This window comes from Symphodus melops (genome assembly GCF_947650265.1).
Source record: "Symphodus melops genome assembly, chromosome: 22".
Classification (NCBI taxonomy): Eukaryota; Metazoa; Chordata; class Actinopteri; order Labriformes; family Labridae; genus Symphodus; species Symphodus melops.
This window is the reverse complement of record NC_136712.1, coordinates 16096142-16118706: the sequence shown is the minus strand read 5'-3', so window position 1 is coordinate 16118706 and position 22565 is coordinate 16096142. Positions and strand designations below refer to the sequence as shown.

Below are 22565 nucleotides of genomic sequence, written 5' to 3'. Positions count from 1 at the left end.
AAACAAATGTTTATTAGAGGTGCACTTTGGACTGAAGGCTAAAAACTGACAGAGAGAAAAGTTCATCTTGAATAATGCCGACAAAGTGACAGGCCCAGTTTTCGTGTCTGAATGTGTTGGATTTTTAAAATTACATTTTTAGGAGTTAAGGGAAATAAAGGTCACATATGCAAAATACACTTCATCTTGTTTTTTTCTATCACTAATGTGTCAGTCTACAACCCCTCCATTGATGAAAAAAACCCATCTTCTCCGTCTTCTGCCTGCTCTACTTTTCATAGTGTGCTCAAACAGGGAGTTTGGAGATTTTCCCTTTGTGACATCACAAAGGGCAGTAACCCCTCCCCCAGGTGGCTGACACTCCCATAGCTCGGTGTTTGTTCTGCCCTCTAAGTCTGCTGTCCCGCCGTTAACAATCGAACACAGAGAGAAAGCCCGAGCAACCCGAGCCCTTCCAGAGAGGGGCGTGGACCTGTTCTGAGCAGTGCTGAAATAGAGGGTTTACAGACATGATCAAATACAGGATCAGAGCATTTGTTAGCAAGGAAACTTCACGGGCATGTTCTGGGGAGGAAATGGAGAATAATATGTGACCTTTGAGTATTTAACATTTTACACCCAGGTGAACTTCGACTGAGATTTCATTCAACATCAAACATCTGACACCCGTAGCTGAAATGAGCTGATGCTTTATTTACAACTCCCCATACTGCCACCCTGAGCTGCTTATGTGCATGTTTTCCTTTTTGCAACTTTTCTATCTGTGAAAATAAATAATGATGTTTGGAAGTTTGAGTCCTCAATAAAGATGTGAAACTCCTCTCCAAGTGGTGCACTTCTGTCTGATTAGGCTTCAAAGTCAGTTTCTCTGCAGATTTAGGATGGTCTGCTGTCCATTGGTTTATTGGTTAGGATGGCTGGTTGGGACCTTCAGCAGGTGTGAAACCCTCCGTCTGCATCTTCTCCTTGTATTTTAGGAAGTCTCTCCTCTTTGAAAAATATTTAACCTGCCAGGGAAAATGGAAATTAAACACTGCTCACAGTTCATGCTTTCTACCATCACAGACCAATTTATAACATAGAATCAAAGCATACGGTATAAAAAAAAAAAAAGACAGGATAGCTTACCCACTGCATGGGACATTTTGCTTCAAACTCGCTCTGGAACCTCTGGCAGGATTCAGCTTTGTCATTATTGTCATCCAAACATTTCCACAGCAAATCCCTGGCATCCCAGCATGCCTTCCTTTCTGCAGAGTTTGGAGCTGACATAGCTGCTCAAACTTGGGAGACATTTTAAAAAAAGGGTGAGATATAAGAAGTGAATGTCGACCCTGCTTTTGTTGACAAACACCATCATGAACTCTAAAAATACATTACATTGAATTGACTGTATTTATGTGGCAGGGACAATGAAATTAAACAGGTTAAATACAAAGCATGAATGTGGTGTGCTGCACGGGGTTTAAAGCTATTTCTTATGACCAACCTTGTCCCGAGTGGGGCCTTTGGTTAAACTGAGTATAAAATATATACAATTCAATAACATAAATGTACATGAGGATACAGTACATTAAAAACCATAATATGACAATACAAGCATTCTACAAACCAAGGTAAGTAAGACATTTAAGATCCAGTATTTCACCTTTTATGTATAATAGTTTAAATCTGGATTTAATTTTATTTGAGTTGTCAAATAAAGATGTGATAAAGATTTAACAGCTGTTGATGGGAGAAAAATCATTTTCCAAATGTAGATCTAAAAATGCGTCTGTTACAGTTCATATGATAGCACTAAGTTACAATTGAGCACTTTTTCCAAACAGAAAAAAACACATTAAAACCATTTTGTGAGATGTTTCTGACAGCATTCACTCCACAAATAACTGTGATGTTATACACTGTTTACACTCCTAATCCATATTATATAATGCCTCTGAGTGTGATCCTTGTTGCTGTTATGTATGGTGGCTGTAAATGTAGTCTCAATAGACCTTTTATAGTGTATTACATCACAGCATCTAATCCTAAATCCATCTATGACTAAATAAACACGTTTAAGCTGGAAGTGGTCGAGTTTTCTTTCATAAATAAAGCTGCCACTCACCGAATGAAGCTCTAAAATGAATTATTCTTCCCGTGCAACACCGCTACGTATTTACTGTCTCTTAAAAGAACCCAAAAATCACAGTAAAACTGTTATTTTACTAAAAAAAATACGACTTTTTAAACGTGTTTAGGTAACACCGCAGAGTTCAGTGAAGGACGCACGTGTCGCTTCGTGATGACGTAGGACGTTAGGTTGACGTGATTGACGAATTCTACCAAGAGATGGCGCCGTCTCCTCAAAATGTGAGTGGAGTGACACGTCTGAAAAGTTTGAGGGGTTTTTGAGAAATAAGTGAGGTTAAAATTAGAAGTCAAAACACAATGTGTCTAGGTCGCGTCCAGACACACGATGGTTCGTCTCAAGAAACGTGTTCAGCTCATGGTTAACTATATTATCCCGTTGCCATGTCAACAGGTGAACCAAGTTAACTAATTAGCTAGAAGTCAACGAAGCATCGATTTAATTCTTTATCAGGTTCTTCCCATTTAAACAGTTCATTATTCGTATTTAAACTCGTATGTGTCAGCTATACCACTAAGGTAAATATCTTATATTTGTGTTTAAAATGTATTCCACTGCATTCATGTAGTTTATCGGATACCTGCCAAATGGACAACGTTATGTTTTTGTTTTAGAGCAGACGTACACAAATATATACATACAAATACCTATCACAGAGAAATAAGGCCAGCTTAAACAGACATACAATTCGTGAGCAGCATTATCAAAAATTAAGCTCAATTAAAATATATGCAACCACAAGTAAGAAAGTTAATAATTCAGGATAAAAAATGACCTAAAGAAAACTTTATCTTAAAAGCACTTTAAGATAATGTACTCCAGAAGAACAGACGGTAACCCAGACGGTGGGTGCAGGAGATGTAACCCATTCAAAGCTTTCTAGGTAAAAAGGTGAATATGTAAATCTCTCTCCCATAGAGAGAGAGAGGACCAGCCTCCATACAGGATGCAGTGATGGGTGCTGTAAGCATCACCTGTAATAAATTGAATTGCTGAGTAAACAACTGCATTAAAAAAAAACAAGTCTAAATTTCCAAAAAGTGGTGTTAACGTTAACTTCGTCAATGAAACATGATGCCTTATGTGTTTTTTTGACAAAGACAGGCAACTAACCTGATGCAAATAACCGAAGTTGTGCTATATTAGATGACAATAAACAGATGCAAGGTTTAGGTTGCATTTGTTTGAGAATCATCCAAAGTATGTTCAGTCAAGTTAAACTGGGTCTACTAGAGGCTAAACGTAAGCCTTGTATAATTTATGGTGCTTTTATGATTTATTCAAATGAAGGAAAACACACTTCTGAATGTTTGAGTGTTCCCCGAAAGCCCCTTTGTCTCCACGGTACAGCAAGTGTTTGTCACTGAGATACACGTACAATAAAGTTAATGTGTGTGCTGAGCTTGGCAGTGTGTAATGGCAGAATGAAAATGTGTGTTGTTGATTAACTCCCTCTCACTTTTTTTACCCTCCCTCAGCCCCAGTGACGGAGAATAGCCCCAGTGGTTGCCATGGTCCCCAGCAGCAATCCATCTCAGTTCGTACGCTTGTGCGTACTGAATGAAAGTAAAAAAAAAGAAGTGCTCTGATGCCAGGGTGAGGTGCTCACCCTCTTCTTTGTAAAGTAAGTGTTTGTACCCCCTGTGTGTGTGTTTGTTTGTGTGTGCATGCGCAGGATTTGAGTTTGTCCCTCTTCAACTGTTTCAGATACAGAACTTCATTCACTATTCATATCAAACACCATTCACCATTCACCATTGACCTCACTTCAGCTTTGTTTCTCCCACAGACAAATAAATGTTTCTATTACAGTTTGCTCCAGTTTAGAGATTTCAAACTAAAGTTCCTGTCAAAGAAGAAAACATGTCCCTCTTGTTTGCCTCAAAAACTCCACTGAAATCATTTTTCTGTCACTGCTGTTGAGAGTGGATCGAAGGCCAGATGAAAAAGTTTTCCAAAAAGTTGAATCACTTCTAAAGTGGCAAATGTCTTTGTAGCACAGTGGATGTATTTCACCTCGACAGCCAGAGGAGTAGATTCTGATTGCTTTTCAACAAGAAGGACAATTCTTTTATTTAGGACTTTCTCTACCAACTGTCTGCCGAGCTTTGTTGTTGCTATTTTACTATATTGATCCCCTCCAGGGAAAATAGGTGTTTTCACTCTGTTTGACCTGCAACACACACATAGGCATACTCATGCCTGACGGAGAGACGTCAGGGTGATGGAGCAGCCCCTGGCAGGCGCTCCGGAGCTGTTGGGGGCGGGAGGAGGATTTCCTTGCTCAAGGGCACCCTGGCAGTGTTCAGTGGTCTGGCACCTCTCCAGCTACCTGACACATTTTGAACTGGCTGACGGACCACAACCCAAGTCCTACAGACTGAGCTAATGCCCCCCCCCCCCCCCCCCCCCCCCCCCCCCCCGTATAAAAAAAATGTGCAGTGACCTTTGACCTCTGTAATGGCTGTTAATGCAGAGCAGGTAAATTCAGCTGCAGAGGTTTATTTCTCTCCTAACCATGACTTTCAGAGGTATTAGTGCCTTGGGATTAGCATATACTCAGATTAATTTAGAGTGAGTGTATAAGATGATGAAAGGGAAATGTATGGCTTGAAAAAAGGACTAAAGTAGTGTACATAGGGAAGATTTGTTAATCTTCAGTCATTTTGAGTGCCTCAGATTTGCCTGACAGTCCAGTCATGATTATATAAGAATATATATACAGTATATACTGAACGTCGGTGACACCGGTGTGACTTTAAGCTTAATTCTGGCAGTTTTAGTAGCTCAGCATGATGATCGATCCATGCCTACCATGTAGCTCTTACACGTTGCCGGTTTTAGAAAGTGAGAGAGGTGTCATTTGACTCTTATATCTGTTAAAGTCAGTTTTTTATTTAAAGCTGAACTATTGACGTCGCTGATGCCATTCTTAACACATCTATTTTAAAAGACAGGTGTGCAGGTGAGGAATGAGTCCATCAACATGTGAGAAGTGGCATGAGTTGTATGATTCGTTTATCCTACAATCATGACAATTATTACCAATAGAAGAAAGTTATATGTCTCCATTTTGAATCAGAATGAGGACCTGACACATTGTGAAATATACCTGCTTCTTCTAAAGTAATCGAAACAACATGGAAGGATTCTGTCTTAATTGAGGGGTTCCCAAACGTTGCCATGCCAAGGGACCCCCATAGAGCATTAACCTGAGGCGGGGGCCCCGTAAACCTCAAGCCATACTTAATGTGTGCTGCTTCATATTCACGTTTTTAATGCCCAAGTGGCGTTCTGTGGTTTTGGAGCTCAGACACGTTCAGGTTTCCTTTTGTCTATTCTTTTAGGAACGTTTCCATATAACAAGGAGGCAGCTAGCTAGTTTTCAGTGGCGCAACAGGGTACATCAGGGTCACTCATAGCGGCTGCTTGATTGTGATTGGCTAGAGTGGTGTGTGTTACTCTACATTGCAAGAGTGTCATAAGAAAGAATATACAATATACAGTATGTCAATATGCACTGATCATGCAGTCTATGGCAGTGATTTAGTGATTATCATATATATATATATATATATATATATTCACTCCCCTCTTCTCTCTAATTTTCTGTCTTAATTCACATAGCATAAAAGCACCTGAAGACCAGCTGTCAGTCTGACAAAAGCGGAGTGGCGGTGGTCAAGACTCTTCTGTCACCTGTCCGTCAGTGTCAGCTCAGCCAGCTGTCAAAAGAAGCATGACAGGACCTGAAACATGCAGTTAGGTATACTTCAAAGCTGTGTCTAAAAAAAAAAAGACTCTACGAATGCACACAGGAAGTCTAAAGCAAACTACTCTATTAAATCACCCAGTCAGTCAAGCTTAAGTGTTTTTATATTTATAGTTTAACATCCTGCAGTTTTCCTCGGCTTTATTCGCCTCACTTTGACTGTTCCTTTTGGTAACTGCAGGCTGTGGTGTCCGGTTGGTGCAGCTCCTTCTTGACCATCATACATCACTTCACTGGTGAGTAATGTGAATGCTTAACACAAACAAAAGCGAAAGAGTCTCAACAAGCATGTGACACCATGACAGGTGGCGATAACTTTAAAATCTGTTGAGGAACCTTCTGAGTGTCGGAAAGGGAACTGTCGGACACCTAATAGTCTTTTATAGGACATGTACTCTGACCCTCTGTCACTTTGAGAAACACGCACGCAAAGAGGCAACTCTTCCTGTGATATAACTCTTGACTATGATGAAGGACAACTGAACCATTTCTCTCTCCAACTCTACAAGCTTGACTCTAACTGTTCTTTTCCTTCAGTAGAGAGAGATGATCTTCAGACGTACAGGAAAGAGTTTATTGATGCTTTAAAAGGATCAGATCTTATTTGAATAACCAAAACTGTCTCACAGCTCTACATGCATGTCGATTCAATCAGTGTTCTTTATTATATTTAAACTTACTGTATATCAAAGGATAGAGATTACTATTCCATGGGCATTCGCTGTTTGACTTTTAAATCAGTGTGCAAACACTGCTACTTAAACATTTGCAACAAGTACAAAGCTATGTTTCTCAGTTTCAGTTATCGGCCAAGCAATTCTCTCTCTCTCTCTCTCATTTACAAGCACACACGCACACACTTCGACCTGTGTTTGTCATCCCAGTGGTGTCCAGGAGACTGACCTCTAGATGCCACCGCTGCAAGTCAATATCACTGTCAACTGGGAAACAGCATCCACTGTCATGGCAACGGCGGTCCTGGAACAGGCGCCACACATCATCAAACAAGACTATAGAGATTAGAAGAGGCACATTTTAAGAAACCTGCTTTGTATTTTCTCTCCTCTACTGAGGACTTTTCCCTGCAAAACACACTCACTTTTCCCTGCAGACATGGAGGTTGTTGGTCTACTGTGGAGGGGTTGGAAACCTTTACGGAGCCTCTCTAAGCTCCAGTCACATTAATTAAAGATCTGAAGGAGAATTTCTTGATACATTTTACCAAATTACATGCAACAACTTTTCAAAGGATGATTTTTCTCCCTCACGTGCTGCTACCTGTATAACAGGTTTACGTTGGGATCAGATGCATATTGGTACTAATTAACCAGAACTAATGTGTCAATGAAGAGAAATGTGGGTTAATCATATTAACAAACAACTTTGAATGAGAAGTCACTATGGAGGCTTACTTATAACTCTCTTTTATTGATAGTAAGACTTCTTCTCGGTCTTCTCTCCTGCTGTTATCAGGGTCAGGCGCAGCAGAGTGAGAGAGAGAGTGGTCGACCAACTGAGAATGAGGGAGCGTTAAATTGGAGCGAAGCAGAGCAGGGATGTTGAGATCTTTATGTCTTATAAGTAAATCATATACTGAAAGGGGCTACATTTAAAAAATTTGTGGTGTAAGGCAGCACCGTCCAGATGTGTGTGTGTGTCCGAGCAGTACACACTGTTTTATCACCTTTGTCTTGGGTCAGTGCTGGTTTTGTTTGTGAGGTCTCAGATCAATGCTCAACGGCTCCCCACACCATACGATTTCCATTTCTTGAAGGTACCCATGCTCTTTTGTAGCAGTGCAGAAATCTCTATTGTTCTCCTTCCACAAACTGTAGTGTGCTTCTTCCAGAAAAACCCTCTAAACATGCATTTTTCTGTTTTGAATTTCCAGCAATAGATTGTCTATCTGTGAAACTGAAAAGCAGCAGTTGTGCACAGTTCCACTAATGCAGATAGGACGCACATTTATATTGATAAATTGCTAAGGATTTAATGAAGGGCTGCACATGTTTTATAGTTGCAGCTTGTTAAAGAATTTGAAACAATAACAAATTAAAATAAATAATAAAAAAATAATTCTCTTCTTTTTGGCAAAGCCACTGGAGAGGAGCCAAAGAGCTGCATGTGACAGTCGAGCTGCCTGTTACTGATCCCCGGTCTGCTCAGACCATGAGAGGTGAGTGTGTTTGTATGCTTGTATGTTTTAGGTGTTTCTAAGTACACAACTAAACAGTAAATCTTTTTTTATAATAGAAACAAAAAAAGGGTCTTAAGTGACAGGAGTCTATCTCTTTCACAAACCTTTCTGAATGTTGGCAGTAATAATAAGCAGAGTGATCAGTGGTAAAATGTGGGAATGTATATTAAAGGACTTCCTTTAATATAGCTCATTTTAACTGCAAAGCACAGACAGCTCCATAAAGAAATCCCTAACTATCATGCATCTAATAATGTTCTCATGAAAATATATATACGTCTTTTTTATGTGATATTTTCATATCATATCGTATTTTTGTGTATCCTTAACCCCGTATTTTATTATTATTATTATTATTATTTTTTTTTTTATGGGGGGGGAGCATAGACTTAAAAAGGATGACCAAAATGGACCCTCTGAGCTGTTGAGCCTCCTCCACTCACAGTCCTGCTGCACAGTCAGAGAACAGACAGAGCCAGCATGTAATCCATAATCCATAGCAGCTCGTGTGCAGTTCAAACTGAACCAGCTCTCCCACAGCTGCTGGAGCTGCTGAGAGAGCTCAGGATATTTTGCAGCAGGCGACAGCGCGCTGCGATTGCTCACCACACAGCTCATACGTGCACACCTGTCAGAGCAAGGCAGTCACTCCCTGTGTGTGAACTTTCAAGCTTTGTTGAGATGTTGTTGTGTTAGTTCTTCTCCCTTTAAACTCACATTGTATCCCTCGGCTTTAGCTACAAAAAGCAGGGTGTGTGTGTCTGTGTGTGAGCGGGAGTGTGAGGGTCTGTGTGTGTGTCTGTGTGTCGTTATGTAAGACTTAACATTTTTTGCTCTTTTCTCTCTATTTTTCTCTATTAACACGGACGGATGCAACAAACATGGAAATCCCTTTCTCCCACCAACATGCACACACACGCATGCACACACACACACACACACGGACAGGCTTATACACCGGAAGCACAGGGGCAGAGAGGATATTGTAACAACCATCCGAAAAAATGTTGGTCCAACAAGTGAGACGGCTCCCGCCTGAATTAAAGAGGATTATCTCTCTTAATTTATGCTAATTAATGCACACGGCGTAATGAGAGCAGCATGTTATTGTGCCTGTTTCACATACACGCACGCACACGCGTACGCACCTATTCTCAGATATAGGCTCCCACAACTGTGTTTTTGCACCATAGAGTCCTGTTGCTTGTGGAGCTACTCTTTTTCACAAGACGCACACTCTCACACTCAGGCCCCCGCCATTGTGTACTTCATGGGAATCTTCTCGTCCAGCCACTTCCCAATCTCACCCCCCTTGAAAATACACACACACATGCACTCACTCACTCACTCACTCACACACACACACACACACACACACACACACACACACACACACACACACACACACACACACACACACACACACACACACACACACTGCTGTGGGACAGTCTCAGCTCAGTTGAGTTGGACGCACATTCTTGTTTTGTTTTGTGATGATGCAACAGACCAAGGAGCCCTCACCATAACGGCTTAAAAACACATTTGGTTTCTTCCTTAAGCTTTGCAGGGACAGAATAAATCTCATTTAGCCTTGTTTGTAATACAAGGTTTTACTTTTTTACATTTATATGTAATATTATACAATTCTACATTGAGAGCACGGTTCATCAAGGGCAAACTCCTTTTGTGTGTGCAAGTATACATGTGTACTTTTCTTGTCTTTGTAATTGTCATCCTTGTTTCTAGTCATGCACTTATTTTGTTACAATAATTAGAATCTTCCTAACTGGCCCATTCTTCACTCAGCTGCATGATACATAAATTAGGTCAATTTCACTCTCACTGTGGAGCACATAACAGGAACAGGAAAAAAGGCTAATACTACTTTATGGTACAGAAACTGCAGTTATTATGATTGGCACCTCTGGTTCATCATATAATGTCAGACATTTGTGGAGAAAGGAGATCATTTCTGGAGAGAATTGTGTCTGGACTCCTTTCTTACAGGATACAAACAACCATTCTGACAGTGCCAATTTGTGAAAATGTCTGTTTCTAATTATTGGCCCATTATCGTTAGAATTAAACCATAGGAGATAATTCGGTCACTTTTGGCCCCCTGAATGCGCTTTAAGTTCCCTATGAAGTCCTTGTTACCACATGCTGTGCAGATATATAAATATTATAGGAACCCCATACTGCCGCCGAGGAGATAAAAGCCCTTAAATCGCAGCTTCTTGCTGCAGACACGCCGTGTCCCAGTGGTCATATCATCACCATATTACAGGAGTGATGCACACATTTCCATTAAGGGCAGTGGGCGGCGCGCGCGCTCAGCCCCTCTCCAATTGCGATAAACGCCAGTGCGCGTCGCTTATCAACCGTCCAACCAGCCAGCGTGCCAAATCCAGCCGAATCACAGCGAGCCGAGCCAAACCGAGCCGAGCATTCAGCGCTGCTGCTGCCGCACACGGAGGCAGTGGAGGAGCAACGATGAGCTGGTAGCGCATCTTTTACGCACCCGACCCGCCGCCCGTTCTTCCAAATCCACATAGCCCATTGCCGTTTAGCTTTTAATTCTCACGCGGAGACCATGGAGACGGCAGTTCCCAGGACCGACGTTTTCGTTTCCCAGCTGCTCCTGTTCAGTCAAATAGGTAAGAAACTGAGAAGAAGACATGCACCGATTTGATATGCTGCGGTGTCTTGACGTGATGCTGTGGGTGCTGGTAAAAAAATATTGAGCGCTGCGTGATTGTGCCCTCGGGAATTTTCAAATCCTGCACACTTCAGTCTGCGCCTCAAATCTGCAAACGGTGGCAAAAGAAAAATGAATATTATATGTTGATGGCATTTTTTAGGAGGGTATACATCTTGGTGTTGGAAATTTGGTTCTGTCCAGTTTCAAGTCTGCAGCACATGGAAGGATTTCCTGTCATGCTTTGAATATGTTGATCCGATTTTTTCAAACACATGTTGAAGTATGAATGAGATTGTGTCGCGTGACGACGCTGTGTGTGTTTTTAGCGGAGGGGACTCCAAACTGCTCCCGTGGGGTCTCTTGAACTTATTGGCTAGCGTTCAGTCCAAATGTCTGTTTTCTACTGTCAAGTCTAGTTCCGTTGTGACTAATATGACCTTAATTTCGGCTGGTCAGTTCTGTTCTTGGTTGTTTTCCAGATGGAGTATCTGTCTTATAATTAAAGCTGTGCTTGTGGCGCCTGAGGGAGATCCACTGTTGCATCAGTACCCCAATATCTCAAAACTGTTAAAGCACCACTTCTCTGTGGTAACAAATCTCAAAGTAAGACATGTTTCAGTCCCAGGTGCTGAATAGAGACAGAAAAACAAAACCACATCATTTTCTGTGTACTCATTTCAAAGAGTAAATAAAAAGAAAACTGTGAAGATGAAATATGGTAAAGTTTCATCAAAGCGGGAATCAGAGCCCTTTCTTCATCACATGCATGTGTATGAGTGTATGAGTTACAAGAATTTGGACCCCATGTCTGAGGTACTTTTTAAACAGTGACCTATTACACATTTTATCCACAAGAGGGCACTGAAAAGTTGGTTTTTCAGACGTTCATTGCAAATCTTTTTTCAAATTGTTTTGTGAACACATTTGGTAAATTCTGAAGCCATTTGTAGTGATCATATAATTCAAAAGTAGTTTGATTTAAAAAAAAAAAAACTACATACAGCATCCTATGAAGTATTTTTCATCCAGACAGAGAGGATGGAGCTCGAAGTTAAAGTGATAAAATTCAAACCCCACCAACCACTCTGCAGTCTAAAGATCCTCTTGTAGTCCCAGAGACCCATCCTCTGAAAGCTTTGTTTGACATTTTGAGTCAACCTTTTAAACATTTAGTGTAGATGTTAACATGCAAGAGTGTATTTAATATCTTTATTCCCCTTCATTTGAAAACATGACATTGCACTTTAACCGGAAAATGCAATGTCATGACATTTCCTTCTTGGAAATGTTTCTTTTGCAAAAAAAACCACCAACCTCATTTTTTGTGTGTTCTGATCACTGATTTTCTTAATTCAACAAAACTTGGTGAATACAATTGATAATTGGGGACTGATGGATTCAGCTGTTTTTCCTTGAATCACCACAACATTTGATGGCTGTTTGACACAACACCATTTTTATGGCTTCTTCTCTTATCCAATCAAATTAAGACCTCATTACGTGAGTGCCTTCTAATTACGTCCTTCAGCTGCTGTCACCAGAGGAAAAGTTGTTCTTTAAATGTTTAGAGGTTCTTCAGATGCTGTGGTCTTTGGATTCCCGTTTAAAAACAATGTTCAAGGATGGTTTCTGGTGGATTTTACACCTTTTGTTTGGCTGTGCGCTAAAATTGCAGCGGTTGAGTTTGTTATTCCTTTGCTGTGGCTGCAAGTTTACACGTTCTGTTTGCAACCATCTGACAGCGCTGGATCATTTCCTTCAAAAATGTTTGTGTTAAATATGCTTTTTAGACACATAGAAATAATGTATCCTTAAGGGAAATAGAGCATCCTCCAGCCATCTGTTCCACAATATGCCTGGCCACCACTCGAAATCACGCACAAACACATTTTTCTTGCTCAGCCTCTCGCTCACTCTCTTCCACACAAACACACGCACACATACAAGCCGCTGTGATAGCGCTGGTGCGCTGGTTTTGGCCTTGTTTGTCCAAACAGATATGCCAGTAAACACAACCTTCTAGCGTCCATCCTTCTGCACCATATGCTTTTCAACATGGTTGCAATCTATACATCTGACCTCTCCGTGGTTATTACACCTCCAGCCTGGGGCTCCATATGTTCAGTTAAGCAGGAACAGGGATGCATCCAGTTTTTACATTTTCACACATGTAGAGATAGAAATGTTAGAAACCTCTTGTACTCAGTGTTCAGTGTTTGGTCTGCACTGGGACTTGAACTGGCAACCTACTGTCACCAACCCAAGCCCCTGCAAACTGAGTGATTGCCGGCCCCAATTACCCACAATTTATTATAAATGCTGACCTAGCATTAAAATATATTCATGAACACCAAGCAGTGTTGAAAAAAGAAGCCAGTTGGAAAGTACAATGTAATGTCCACTTGACGTTGGCTGCAAAGCCTCAGCAGTCCCTTTTACACGCCCATTTAAAAAAGCCAACAGATGTAAAACAAATACATTTTATTTAAATGTTTAATTACATGAGTCATTCTTACATTTGTTTTGGATGCATTAATGTGGTACTACCATTGCTCTCAAGGCACCTAGAGCATCGAACAACCAATCAGATTGTCCCTTGTTGTTGTTTGGTGGTGCATGGTGATGTGCTGTAATAACACAACAATAGCCCGCGTGCCATTGATCCCTCAACAGATCGATGGGATCTTTATGGTGTTTTGGCATCGTCAAAGAGTGTTTATTGACTGTATGTGGTTGTGCATGTAAGAGAGAGAGAGCGAGAGAGAGTTAGCCATCTATTTATATGATTTATGTACATGTACATTCAAACCAGTAACCATACAGTCAATGCTTTGACCATGAAGTTGCCATTTTTACCAAACTGTGAAATCATAAAAAGCTCTTGAAGCCCCAACAGTACAAAGAACCTATGACATATCACTGGCCCAAGTACATATATATATATGACTATCTAAACCTGACACCATATACTCATACTATGTCACCGAGGATGTGTTTTGGTTGATATGAGTCCAGTGATCATGTGTTCTCCATGTGAAGTACCATCTGGCCACCAAGCCCGCTGAGAGCCTTTGAACCAGAGGGGATCCATCCGGCTGCACAATGTGATGTCTGATGGTGTCATAGCCTACTAAATACTGGCACACATTCTGACACACATAGCATGCTCTGTGCGTTAATAAATTCATAATACATAGAGAGCAGCGACATCCTAATTGTTAAACTTACAGTATTTGTAAGGACGAGTCAAACAGTTTGGATGATGAACGTTATTTTCAAATTAGATTTTAAAGGACGATCTGCTTTTTGATTTGCATTTGAATGTTGGGTCCAGAAGTAACAGAAGTGACTGTTATTTGAATAAAAAACACCATTTATAACATGTGGTTGGCATGGTGGTCAGAGTGATCCTGAGTGGATGTCATTCTAAAATGACAGAAATACATTCAGTCCTTTCATGCTTGACATGAAGGATGGAAATGCATGCTCACACAGATGAGCCGATGATGCTAAATGTCACACGATGCCATTGATCTGCAGGAAGCAGTTAATGACTGAGGGTAAGGATAGAAGCATAGCAAACATAATGTAGACAACTCAGGGTTTAAAGGCCATCAGAATAGTCTGATTAAAAAGGAGATTTACCAACTACTTTTGTTAGAGATTAAACAAAGCGTTCATTTGGTTCAGAACAGGAAATGTAAACACAACTTAAACATAAAAATAAAATAAAAGAGAAACCCTGTGTGCAAATATTACAACAAGACAGAACTTCACAAAGAGCGCAACCAGCATGATGCAGCGTTTTATCAAGAAGGTCCAATCACCTCCAGATTGTCTTCAAAGAATCATGAGAGAATCCTATCGTGACCTCAGTATCGTGAACTCAGTAAGCTTCAATCTGACCCCAAACCGCCCCATGCTGTCAAGGTTTTCATATTATCAGCTCCATTTTGTTCGAGACTAAGGATGGTACGTAAGCTTTTTGTTTTTTTCTATGTGTCCTTCTCTCTCTTGCTTTGATGCTTAAGATGAGATGATACTGCGTGTGCTCAAACTTAAAAACGTACACGCACATAAACACATCCAAGTGTCAACCAGCCAAGTAAAAATCTTCACCCAACAAAATAAAACTAGTGAAAGAGATTTTCCAAAACCTGCTTAACTGTTTGGATTTAGCCAAGTGTTTTGTGAGTTTGTAGATTTGAGTTCTTTTCCTTCTTTTGAGAACTTTCATGAATCTTATTTGGATGAGAAGTGGGTTGCACTGACACAGTCACCACAGTCTTGGCATTGCTAAAAACCACAGATGTTACATTGAATTATTGATTCCCTGCCCTTCTCTGTGATCGTTTGTCTCCCCCCCCCTCTGTTTTCAGCCTTCTCTCCCAACTGGTCTTTTCGTCTGGCCTCCCAATCTCGAGCATTTTATTCATAAGCACTCTTATTCTTTAATCCACTCAGCTGCAATCTGCTCTGGTTGTGGCAGCGCGCGGTCACGGTGAATTTAAAGCTGCTCTGTGCCATGAGGACTGCTGCACATCGTTGATGCTGAGCAGCCTGGACAGGACACTCTGCTCAGTGAAACACTTACGTCACTCACAAGTTTTTTCAATTGTTACCGAGGTTGATCTTGTCGGCCCGGATTTGTAGAAGTACACAGTCTCAGTGGTGGAAGTAGAATCCTGAAGTGGCTTTCTGGCTTGTATTATACAAGAAAACCAAACAGTGCAGACCCAAATGTTCACCGAGTTCTTGTAAAATATTCAAGTACAGACCGGTGGTGGGAGATATTGAAAAATGATATCAAATGTTAGCATTGCTAACGACACCAGCCTTCAGTCCTCCTTTACGTCCGTGCTAAGTGTGGTGACACATCTCTCCGCTCGATATGCCAGTTTAACCTGACACAGCCTACTTATCGCTTTATCTCTGTCAACCTTCAGGAGAGGCGATTTCAGGCCCGGCGTTTGTCCAACACTGATAATATGATAACACGTTCCACCTCTTTCATGGAATTTTGTAGAAAACCGTCAAGGTATGTAAAGGACAGAGTGCCTCTGAGGTAACGCTACTTTGCAGCTCATTCTGTGCCAGTCAAAGCTCAGGGTGCAGAGGAGCATTTTCTGAAGCTCTGGGAGCGCGCAGGACCTTTAAGAACAATTCTATTCTTACTAGAATAATAGATTTTTTTCTAATAATTAGATTTGTATTAATAGTATTTTTCTTCTCTTACCTTTCTGGGACACCTGAAGAGAAATTGGCGATATTGGGAGGAGAGAATGGGCGTGGCGTGGAGCCAGGAGTTGAGGGGTCAAGCACATAGGACATATGACTGTTGAAGCTTTAAACTATCACAACTCTGGTTGTTGTTTCACATTGTAATCAACAGAACCAACTGTGATATTAAATATGAACTCCTGAACGTCCTTGTTTTACTCTTTGAGATGTTTGGAAAAAATGGAAACTCTGGATGAAGCTGTAGGATTTCATCATTGGGTGGACAGACTTGTAAAATCTTTGCTTGTGACACTGAGGCATATCTGGAATATATTTACATGTTTAGATCAGTGGACTCTGGCTCAGCGTTAGACTGGCTGCTCTTTAAATCGAAAAGCACCTGCAGTCCTGGACAAGATCCTCCTGAACCCCAACTTACTCAGAGTGGTGTCGAAAGTGAAGTTAATACTGATGGTCACTCAGAGAGCAACCTCTGCGTTCAGTGTTAGAGTTATACAGCCTCTGCAGATGTTTTGGAAAACTAAATGCTTTAGCATTTGATATAAAAAGGAGTTTGATTTCATGGTAAGGGAGGCTCATGTGTTTGCTGCAACCCGCATCTTTTTTGTTTTTGTTCTGATACAGAACTGTTCAAAGTTGAAGTCCACAAAGAGACGAATGAGTGAACTATTTTTTCTTTTTTTGTTAAGATTTATTTTGGGCTCTTTTGGCCTTTATTGGAGAGAGAGAGAGAGAGAGAGAGAGAAAGTGGACGTGTCAGAAACGGAGAGAGAGAGGGGATTGACATGCGGGAGATGGGCCACGGGCTGGAGTCGATCCCGGGCCACCCGCTTGAGGACTGTAGCCTCCATACATGCCACTGCACTACCGGCGCCCCGAATTACTGAACTATTAAGGAGCCTTGTTGTCAATAGTCAAACTTTCTTTTTTAACAGGACTTTGCTTCATTTGTACCCCAACAGTGTGGGTTCATTCATTTTTATTTCTTAGCTGATTTAGCAAATAGTGCATTAATTCAAAGTGTATCAAATGTATAATTTTTCTTGATGGATGAAGTTTCCTCTTGATTGAAGCCACACAATGAAAGCCTACTAACATACATCTAAAAGATAATGAAAGAGCAGTAACTGTTGTGTGCTGCACAGTCATTGTGACCTGTGGACTAAATGAAATGTCTGTTTGAAAGGGACATGCACAGTGTGACTGTGATCTGCTGAATACATGCCTAAAAAAGCCAAAGGTCATAAATCTGGCCTTAGACTGAGATGAAACATGGGGAACTTGATGAAGTAGTCAGAAAGAAGCGGCAGCAGTTATCAACAGGAGCTAGGAAGGGAGGATGGCAGAGTCCCACGGGACAAAAGGTGGAAAAAAGAGAGGAAGAAGGAAATCAAGTCACCGAAACCACAAAATGCCAATGCTCTCTATGCAGACTCTCCAGTTGAGGAGGTCTGTCTGAAGTTACATCAGCTGACAATGGCCGTTTGTCTCTGTCTATGCCCACATACAAAAGCTTCTGTTGTTTTTGTTGTAAAAGGCTGGCACCAAGGACTGAGGCTACCGGAGAGGGGAAGAACCTGGCTACCACTTGGATGGCTTGCTGATGGGCCATATGAGACGTAATGAACACTAAGCAATGTAAAACCATTTGCAAACACTGAAATACTTTAGCTTTCAAAGAAGTACAAATCTGAGTTAAGAGAGAAAACAGCTCAATAAAAATCTGACTTTTGACCCAAACCTTGATGAGAATTATAAAAGCAGACCATCATGTGGAAAGTCACATAAAGAAGCACACAAATAGGTCATGTTGATGAGGGTATTTAGGGCAATAAATGGGTCAATAGACTAAAAAAATAGAAAATGGCTCAAATCTTGGCTGCCTTTAAAATGTAAATGTTACTGAATATTTGAGGAAAAGTTTAGATGGATTTATTTTATTCATGATAAACTTCCCTGTCAAATTGACTTGTAAATTCCTTACGTTCACTTCAAGTCACCATAAAGGGAAAAGATTCATTTTCCTGCTTTTTAATCCAGTGAGAGATATCTTCCATCGTCTCCCAATACATTTCAATTGCGCATTATCAATATGACTGTAAAATCTTTTAACCGTGTGATGACTCATCCTGTACTGCGGGGCGTTTACTGAGTTTTGGATGTCCCGCCTTCTATCTTGTGATTGGTTTCAGATCACAGCAGTTACAGTCGATACTCCTGAAGTTCTGTTTCATGGGGACTTAAGGTTGTGTTTTTAATTGAGTTTGTTAAACCGGGGACTACCAGTAATAGTTTTTACAGTTTAAGCTTTAAAGGCTTAAAAGGCAGAAGAAGAAGAAATGCAAAAGAAGAAAGTTAAAGATTTTTGTTAGCTAATTTTACTCCACCCTTTAGCTTCTGTTTATAAACCTATTTACTTCCTGTTCCTGTTTCCCTGCTATGAAGCCAAGCTTGATTCAGGAGAGAAACTCTGCCTCAGCCCTGAGAGTTCTCTATAGAAATAGTCTTTGTCGCATGGTGCAACCGTGTTTCCCCTGTGTGACTTTCTTCAAACATTCAGAGTCCCGTGTGTCACAGCGATCGATCTGAACCAGAGAGCACATGGATCAGAGCAGACGCACAACCTTGTCGACAATGTTCTCGTGAAAGGTTATCTGATTATTCTCAGAAATGGCGTCACAGCAGAGATGTAAATAAAACTCAAACCGTCTTACTAAAAACAAATTCTACCAAACATGGCCGTGCATAGAAACTGTTCACGCGGACACCCGCAATGCAATCTTCTATTCATCATTACGCACATGTATCGGTGTATCGGCACCCCCTCTGATTCCTTCATGTTAAATCTCTCAGCAGTCTTAGTCTGTGTTGCTTCCAAAATGGATACCCCTGATCAGAGTTTGCTTACTGCTGCACATATTTTGCAATCAGCTTGTTTTTTTTCTTCTTACAAACTTAGTGGGGAGTGTGGTACATACCCCTTTACAGCATTTCTAAATGAGAGCCCTGGTTACGTCATTGAGTATTGTTGAGTATGGTAAAAGCAGAATATGGAGAATACTGAGTTGACTTTCTAACAAACAATTAAATAAATGAATAAATGCCTCAAACAACTGGAATACATTTGGGCAAATAAAACCTGTAGAATAATCTCTCTTACTCAAGATGCCAGTTAATGATACAATGAGATGCGTTCATGTTGAAGTTAGAATATTTTTTACACCATATTCCCCTGAAATGAGACCTGAAACATCCAACCGGTTACCATAATAGTCTTGTTGTGAAGCACTGCAGATTTAACTGCATAGACTGTTTGAGCTTTGATTTATGAGTCATAGCCAGCTTGAGAGGATATCACATCCAAACAAAATAATACAGAGAAAAAGAGCATATTCTTAAACTGTAGGATGGCATCTATTTATGACTGAATAAACACGGTTACATCAGACTGTGAGAGTCTGCAGTCTATTGAGCTTCTGGGATTAAAGAGTCTTCTTTTCCTTCCTGTGATGAAGGTTAGAGGAAGATGTAAAGTCAGAACCAGAAGATGCCGTTTTAAAGTGCTGATGGATTTTCATCATTCAGAGAATCACTGAGTTCAAAGTGAGCAGCAAAGAGAAACCACGTTTTCAGTCTTTGTGTTTCCACAGGCCTGTTAGCTGATGAGCTCTGAGATATCTTTATTTAAGTCTGGAGCCGAAACCAATTGGTCTGATGAAAGTTAATGGGGGCTTGTCTATTGATTTGTCAAGCTTGGATATAAAAGGGAGCTGCAGAGAAAAGTGAACTGGATCTGTTCTCCACCCCCCCCCCCCCCCCCCCCCCCCCCGCCCCCCCCGCCCCAGTGAGAAAGTTCATCAGGGGGCGCCGCTGCTGTGAGCAGTTGTTGAAAGTTGATTAACCCCCTTCCCCCACCAGCTGACCACCTTTCAGTCTCACACACACACTTCTATAGACATCTATGGGTGGGCGCTTAGAGTAGTGTCACCCCCGGATGCAGACATACTTATATCTAAATATACACACACACACAGACTGATAATAGCCATATGTCTGTTTATAAATACACATGGCAGCTTTTATTTGCACGAGGGTTTATGTTTGCATGTGTCAGTGTGTACATATTTGTCGATGTTTCTTTATCCCCGTGAGTTTCTGTGCGAGTGTGCACCATGTCCGCCAGACAAGTGAGGGATCGGGGGCCGTGACCCCGCGCTGAAAGACAGAGAGCAGAGGGGATGGTTTTATATCCATGGCAATAGAGAGAGTCGGAGCAGGAAGCCAACAGGAAGTCAGGGTGATCCACACGCCATCGGGGGGCTCTTCCGTTGTCATGACGCTGTGAACTGTTGTCATGGAAACTCTGCTGATTCAGGCTGAATGCTGATGGAAAACATGTTGACTAGATTATCAATGAATGCACATCAGCCACTGCTTGGACACTTGTTGATAGGCATGGAGTTTAAAGTTGTACCTGAAGAAATGTCAGATAACAGATTTATCTGTAATATATCAACAACTTTTAGCTCGAGACTCTGAATATGAAGCAAAGAGAAAAACACAAAATAAAGCTTTTCCTGAAGCCCATTAAGAATCCTCTACGTTGTGCCATCCGTTTTCCTCCTCTTCTTCTGCTGATTAAAACGGCCGTGGACTGCAGCCTCTGCCCTCCCCTTCAGAGAGTGATCAATGCTTTAGATACCAGAAAATCTTTGAGCCTTTTTCTTTTTTTTTTCCCTCCAGAAGCTGACGAATTAGTTTGAAGCTCCGCTCCACCGAAATGCTACAGGATTACTAATCACATACACACACACACACACACACACACACAGACCGACACACTGACACACACTTGCACACAGTATTTTCTCTGCTGAGCAGATGGAAATAGTGCATCTCGGTGCTCTAACTAGGCAGGCAGATTAGTGAACACACACGCACACACACTTCTCTCACAGCTGAGGTGGACACGTGCAATCATACATGCTCACTAAATAAACTCTCTGATTGCGGGGGGGGGGGGGGGGGGGTGCATTTAAACACACAGGCATCCTCCAGTTGGCTGGCATCCTTCAGTCCCTCGTGCTTTCTTCCCTTTTTTTTTTAATGTGTCCTAAATGTCAGCTCACGGCACACTCGTCTCACCGTTTACAGAAATGGTTTTATTTAGCTGCTTAGATTTTTGTGTTTTCGCCTCATTCGCCACAGATGTAGATGGGTGCAGGTCTAAGTCGAGCCATGTGCCTGTGTGTCTGTGTGAGCCTGTCGTGTGTGAATGCAGGTCATTTATCCATGGATTTCTTATAGCTAGCATGTGTCTGAACACCCCTGGCAAAGATTTCAGGTCAGCCCTGTGCCGGGTCTTTGCGACTCACAGCTCAGCTCCAGGGTAACATGTGGAGGAAACACTTGTTCATCCCTTTAACACCTGGCTTTAACCTGAACCTGGTTGGATCAGACAGCTGGAATAAGAAGCAGGTGTAACAGCAAAGCAGCTCATAGAGGCAGGAAACACAGGATTAGCCAAGGCTAAAGAAAAAGAAATGTAACTCTACCAATTAAAGCAGTGTGCATAAGGATAGGTATCACTATGATCCAAACAGACCGTGGTTATGTAACCTTCACTTCTAATCTGCTCTGCTGTCAATTCTTGTCACATTCGGATTTCATTACAGAAAATCAACAGGCTGCATGATTGAACCTGACCCAACCCTCGGACATCTTCTCTTTAATCCATCCTATTGTGTGTTGGGCTGCTGATGCAGATCAGTGGTTGAAGTGCGGTCTGCGAGGCGATTGCATTTTCCAATCACTTTATCACACATTACGTCAAAAACAATCAGCAAATGATCCTCAGAAAGACAGAGCAGCATGTGCTCTCGTCGTTCTCTTGTGAACAGCTGACTGTTGTTGCGCTCCGATGCGTTGACGTTCAGTGGGAATCTGTCTCATGCAGAGCGGTTTTATACTGATAATGTTTTGCCCACGTCATAAACATTGTGTCAATATTTAAAACAAGTTGACAAAAAAAAAGAATTGCAACCATATTTAACAATTAATCAAGCACAACTGCCAAATGCGCTTGTTCCCGAGGACTTCCTGCCATGTTCCTGTTATATAGGATTTATACAACTTTACATTTCAGACTAAACAAAGACTTGATTTACTCCACGGACTGAGATCTTTTGGGGCCTCGTTTTGTTCTTTACTTCTGTAATGTCCTACAGTGATGTACCACCTCGTGGTATACGTATAAACTGCTCCACCATTTAAAAACTCTGCTTAACGATGATAAGCTAATCAACACAGAGACTCAGAGTCAGCCTAAAAACATGTTAAGGCTGGCTAACAGCATCGCCTGAAGCAGAGATACAGGCTCCCATGTTTTAATAAGGTCAGACTGAAACTCTCTTTTGTTCACCAGTCAATTCTGAAATTGAACGCGGAGCTGAAGGGTAGGTCATTTCTTCCAGATCCACTTTTCAAGATTTTGGTTGAAATTGTTTTTAAGTCCTGA

At 41.3% G+C, this 22565-nt stretch overlaps 2 protein-coding genes across 8 annotated transcripts in view; one reads left to right on the top strand and one right to left on the bottom strand.

Moving 5' to 3' along the window:
- Window positions 1-673: 673 nt before the first annotated feature.
- On the bottom strand, window positions 674-2278 carry coa6 (cytochrome c oxidase assembly factor 6). Its single transcript, XM_079334633.1, has 3 exons — window positions 2111-2278; window positions 1129-1283; window positions 674-1007 (listed from the first exon to the last, which is right to left on the bottom strand). Exons 2-3 carry the CDS (start codon window positions 1270-1272, stop codon window positions 909-911), a joined length of 243 nt encoding a protein of 80 aa, XP_079190759.1. The 5' UTR covers window positions 1273-1283; window positions 2111-2278; the 3' UTR covers window positions 674-908.
- A 28-nt stretch (window positions 2279-2306) lies between these two features.
- Window positions 2307-22565, top strand: part of ptprz1b (protein tyrosine phosphatase receptor type Z1b) — a 73106-nt gene continuing 52847 nt past the window's right edge. For 3 of the 7 annotated variants that reach the window (XM_079334579.1, XM_079334578.1, XM_079334575.1), the window contains exons 1-5: window positions 2599-2652; window positions 3613-3758; window positions 5762-5895; window positions 6088-6142; window positions 8003-8082. In XM_079334579.1, coding sequence (XP_079190705.1) covers window positions 5874-5895; window positions 6088-6142; window positions 8003-8082 — 157 coding nt within the window. In that variant the 5' untranslated portion in view covers window positions 2599-2652; window positions 3613-3758; window positions 5762-5873. Of the gene's footprint in view, window positions 2528-2598; window positions 2653-3612; window positions 3759-5761; window positions 5901-6087; window positions 6143-8002; window positions 8083-10499; window positions 10764-22565 lie in introns of those variants that run through there. The other 4 variants (XM_079334576.1, XM_079334577.1, XM_079334580.1 and 1 more) reach the window with 4 other exon arrangements.

Coding starts and splice junctions, on each gene's coding strand:
- coa6 (XM_079334633.1), bottom strand. CDS start 1,272: ATGTCAGCTCCAAACTCTGCAGAAAGGAAGGCATGCTGGGATGCCAGG. Junction 1,008..1,128: donor CAAAATGTCCCATGCAGTGG/GTAAGCTATCCT, acceptor TTTCCCTGGCAG/GTTAAATATTTTTCAAAGAG.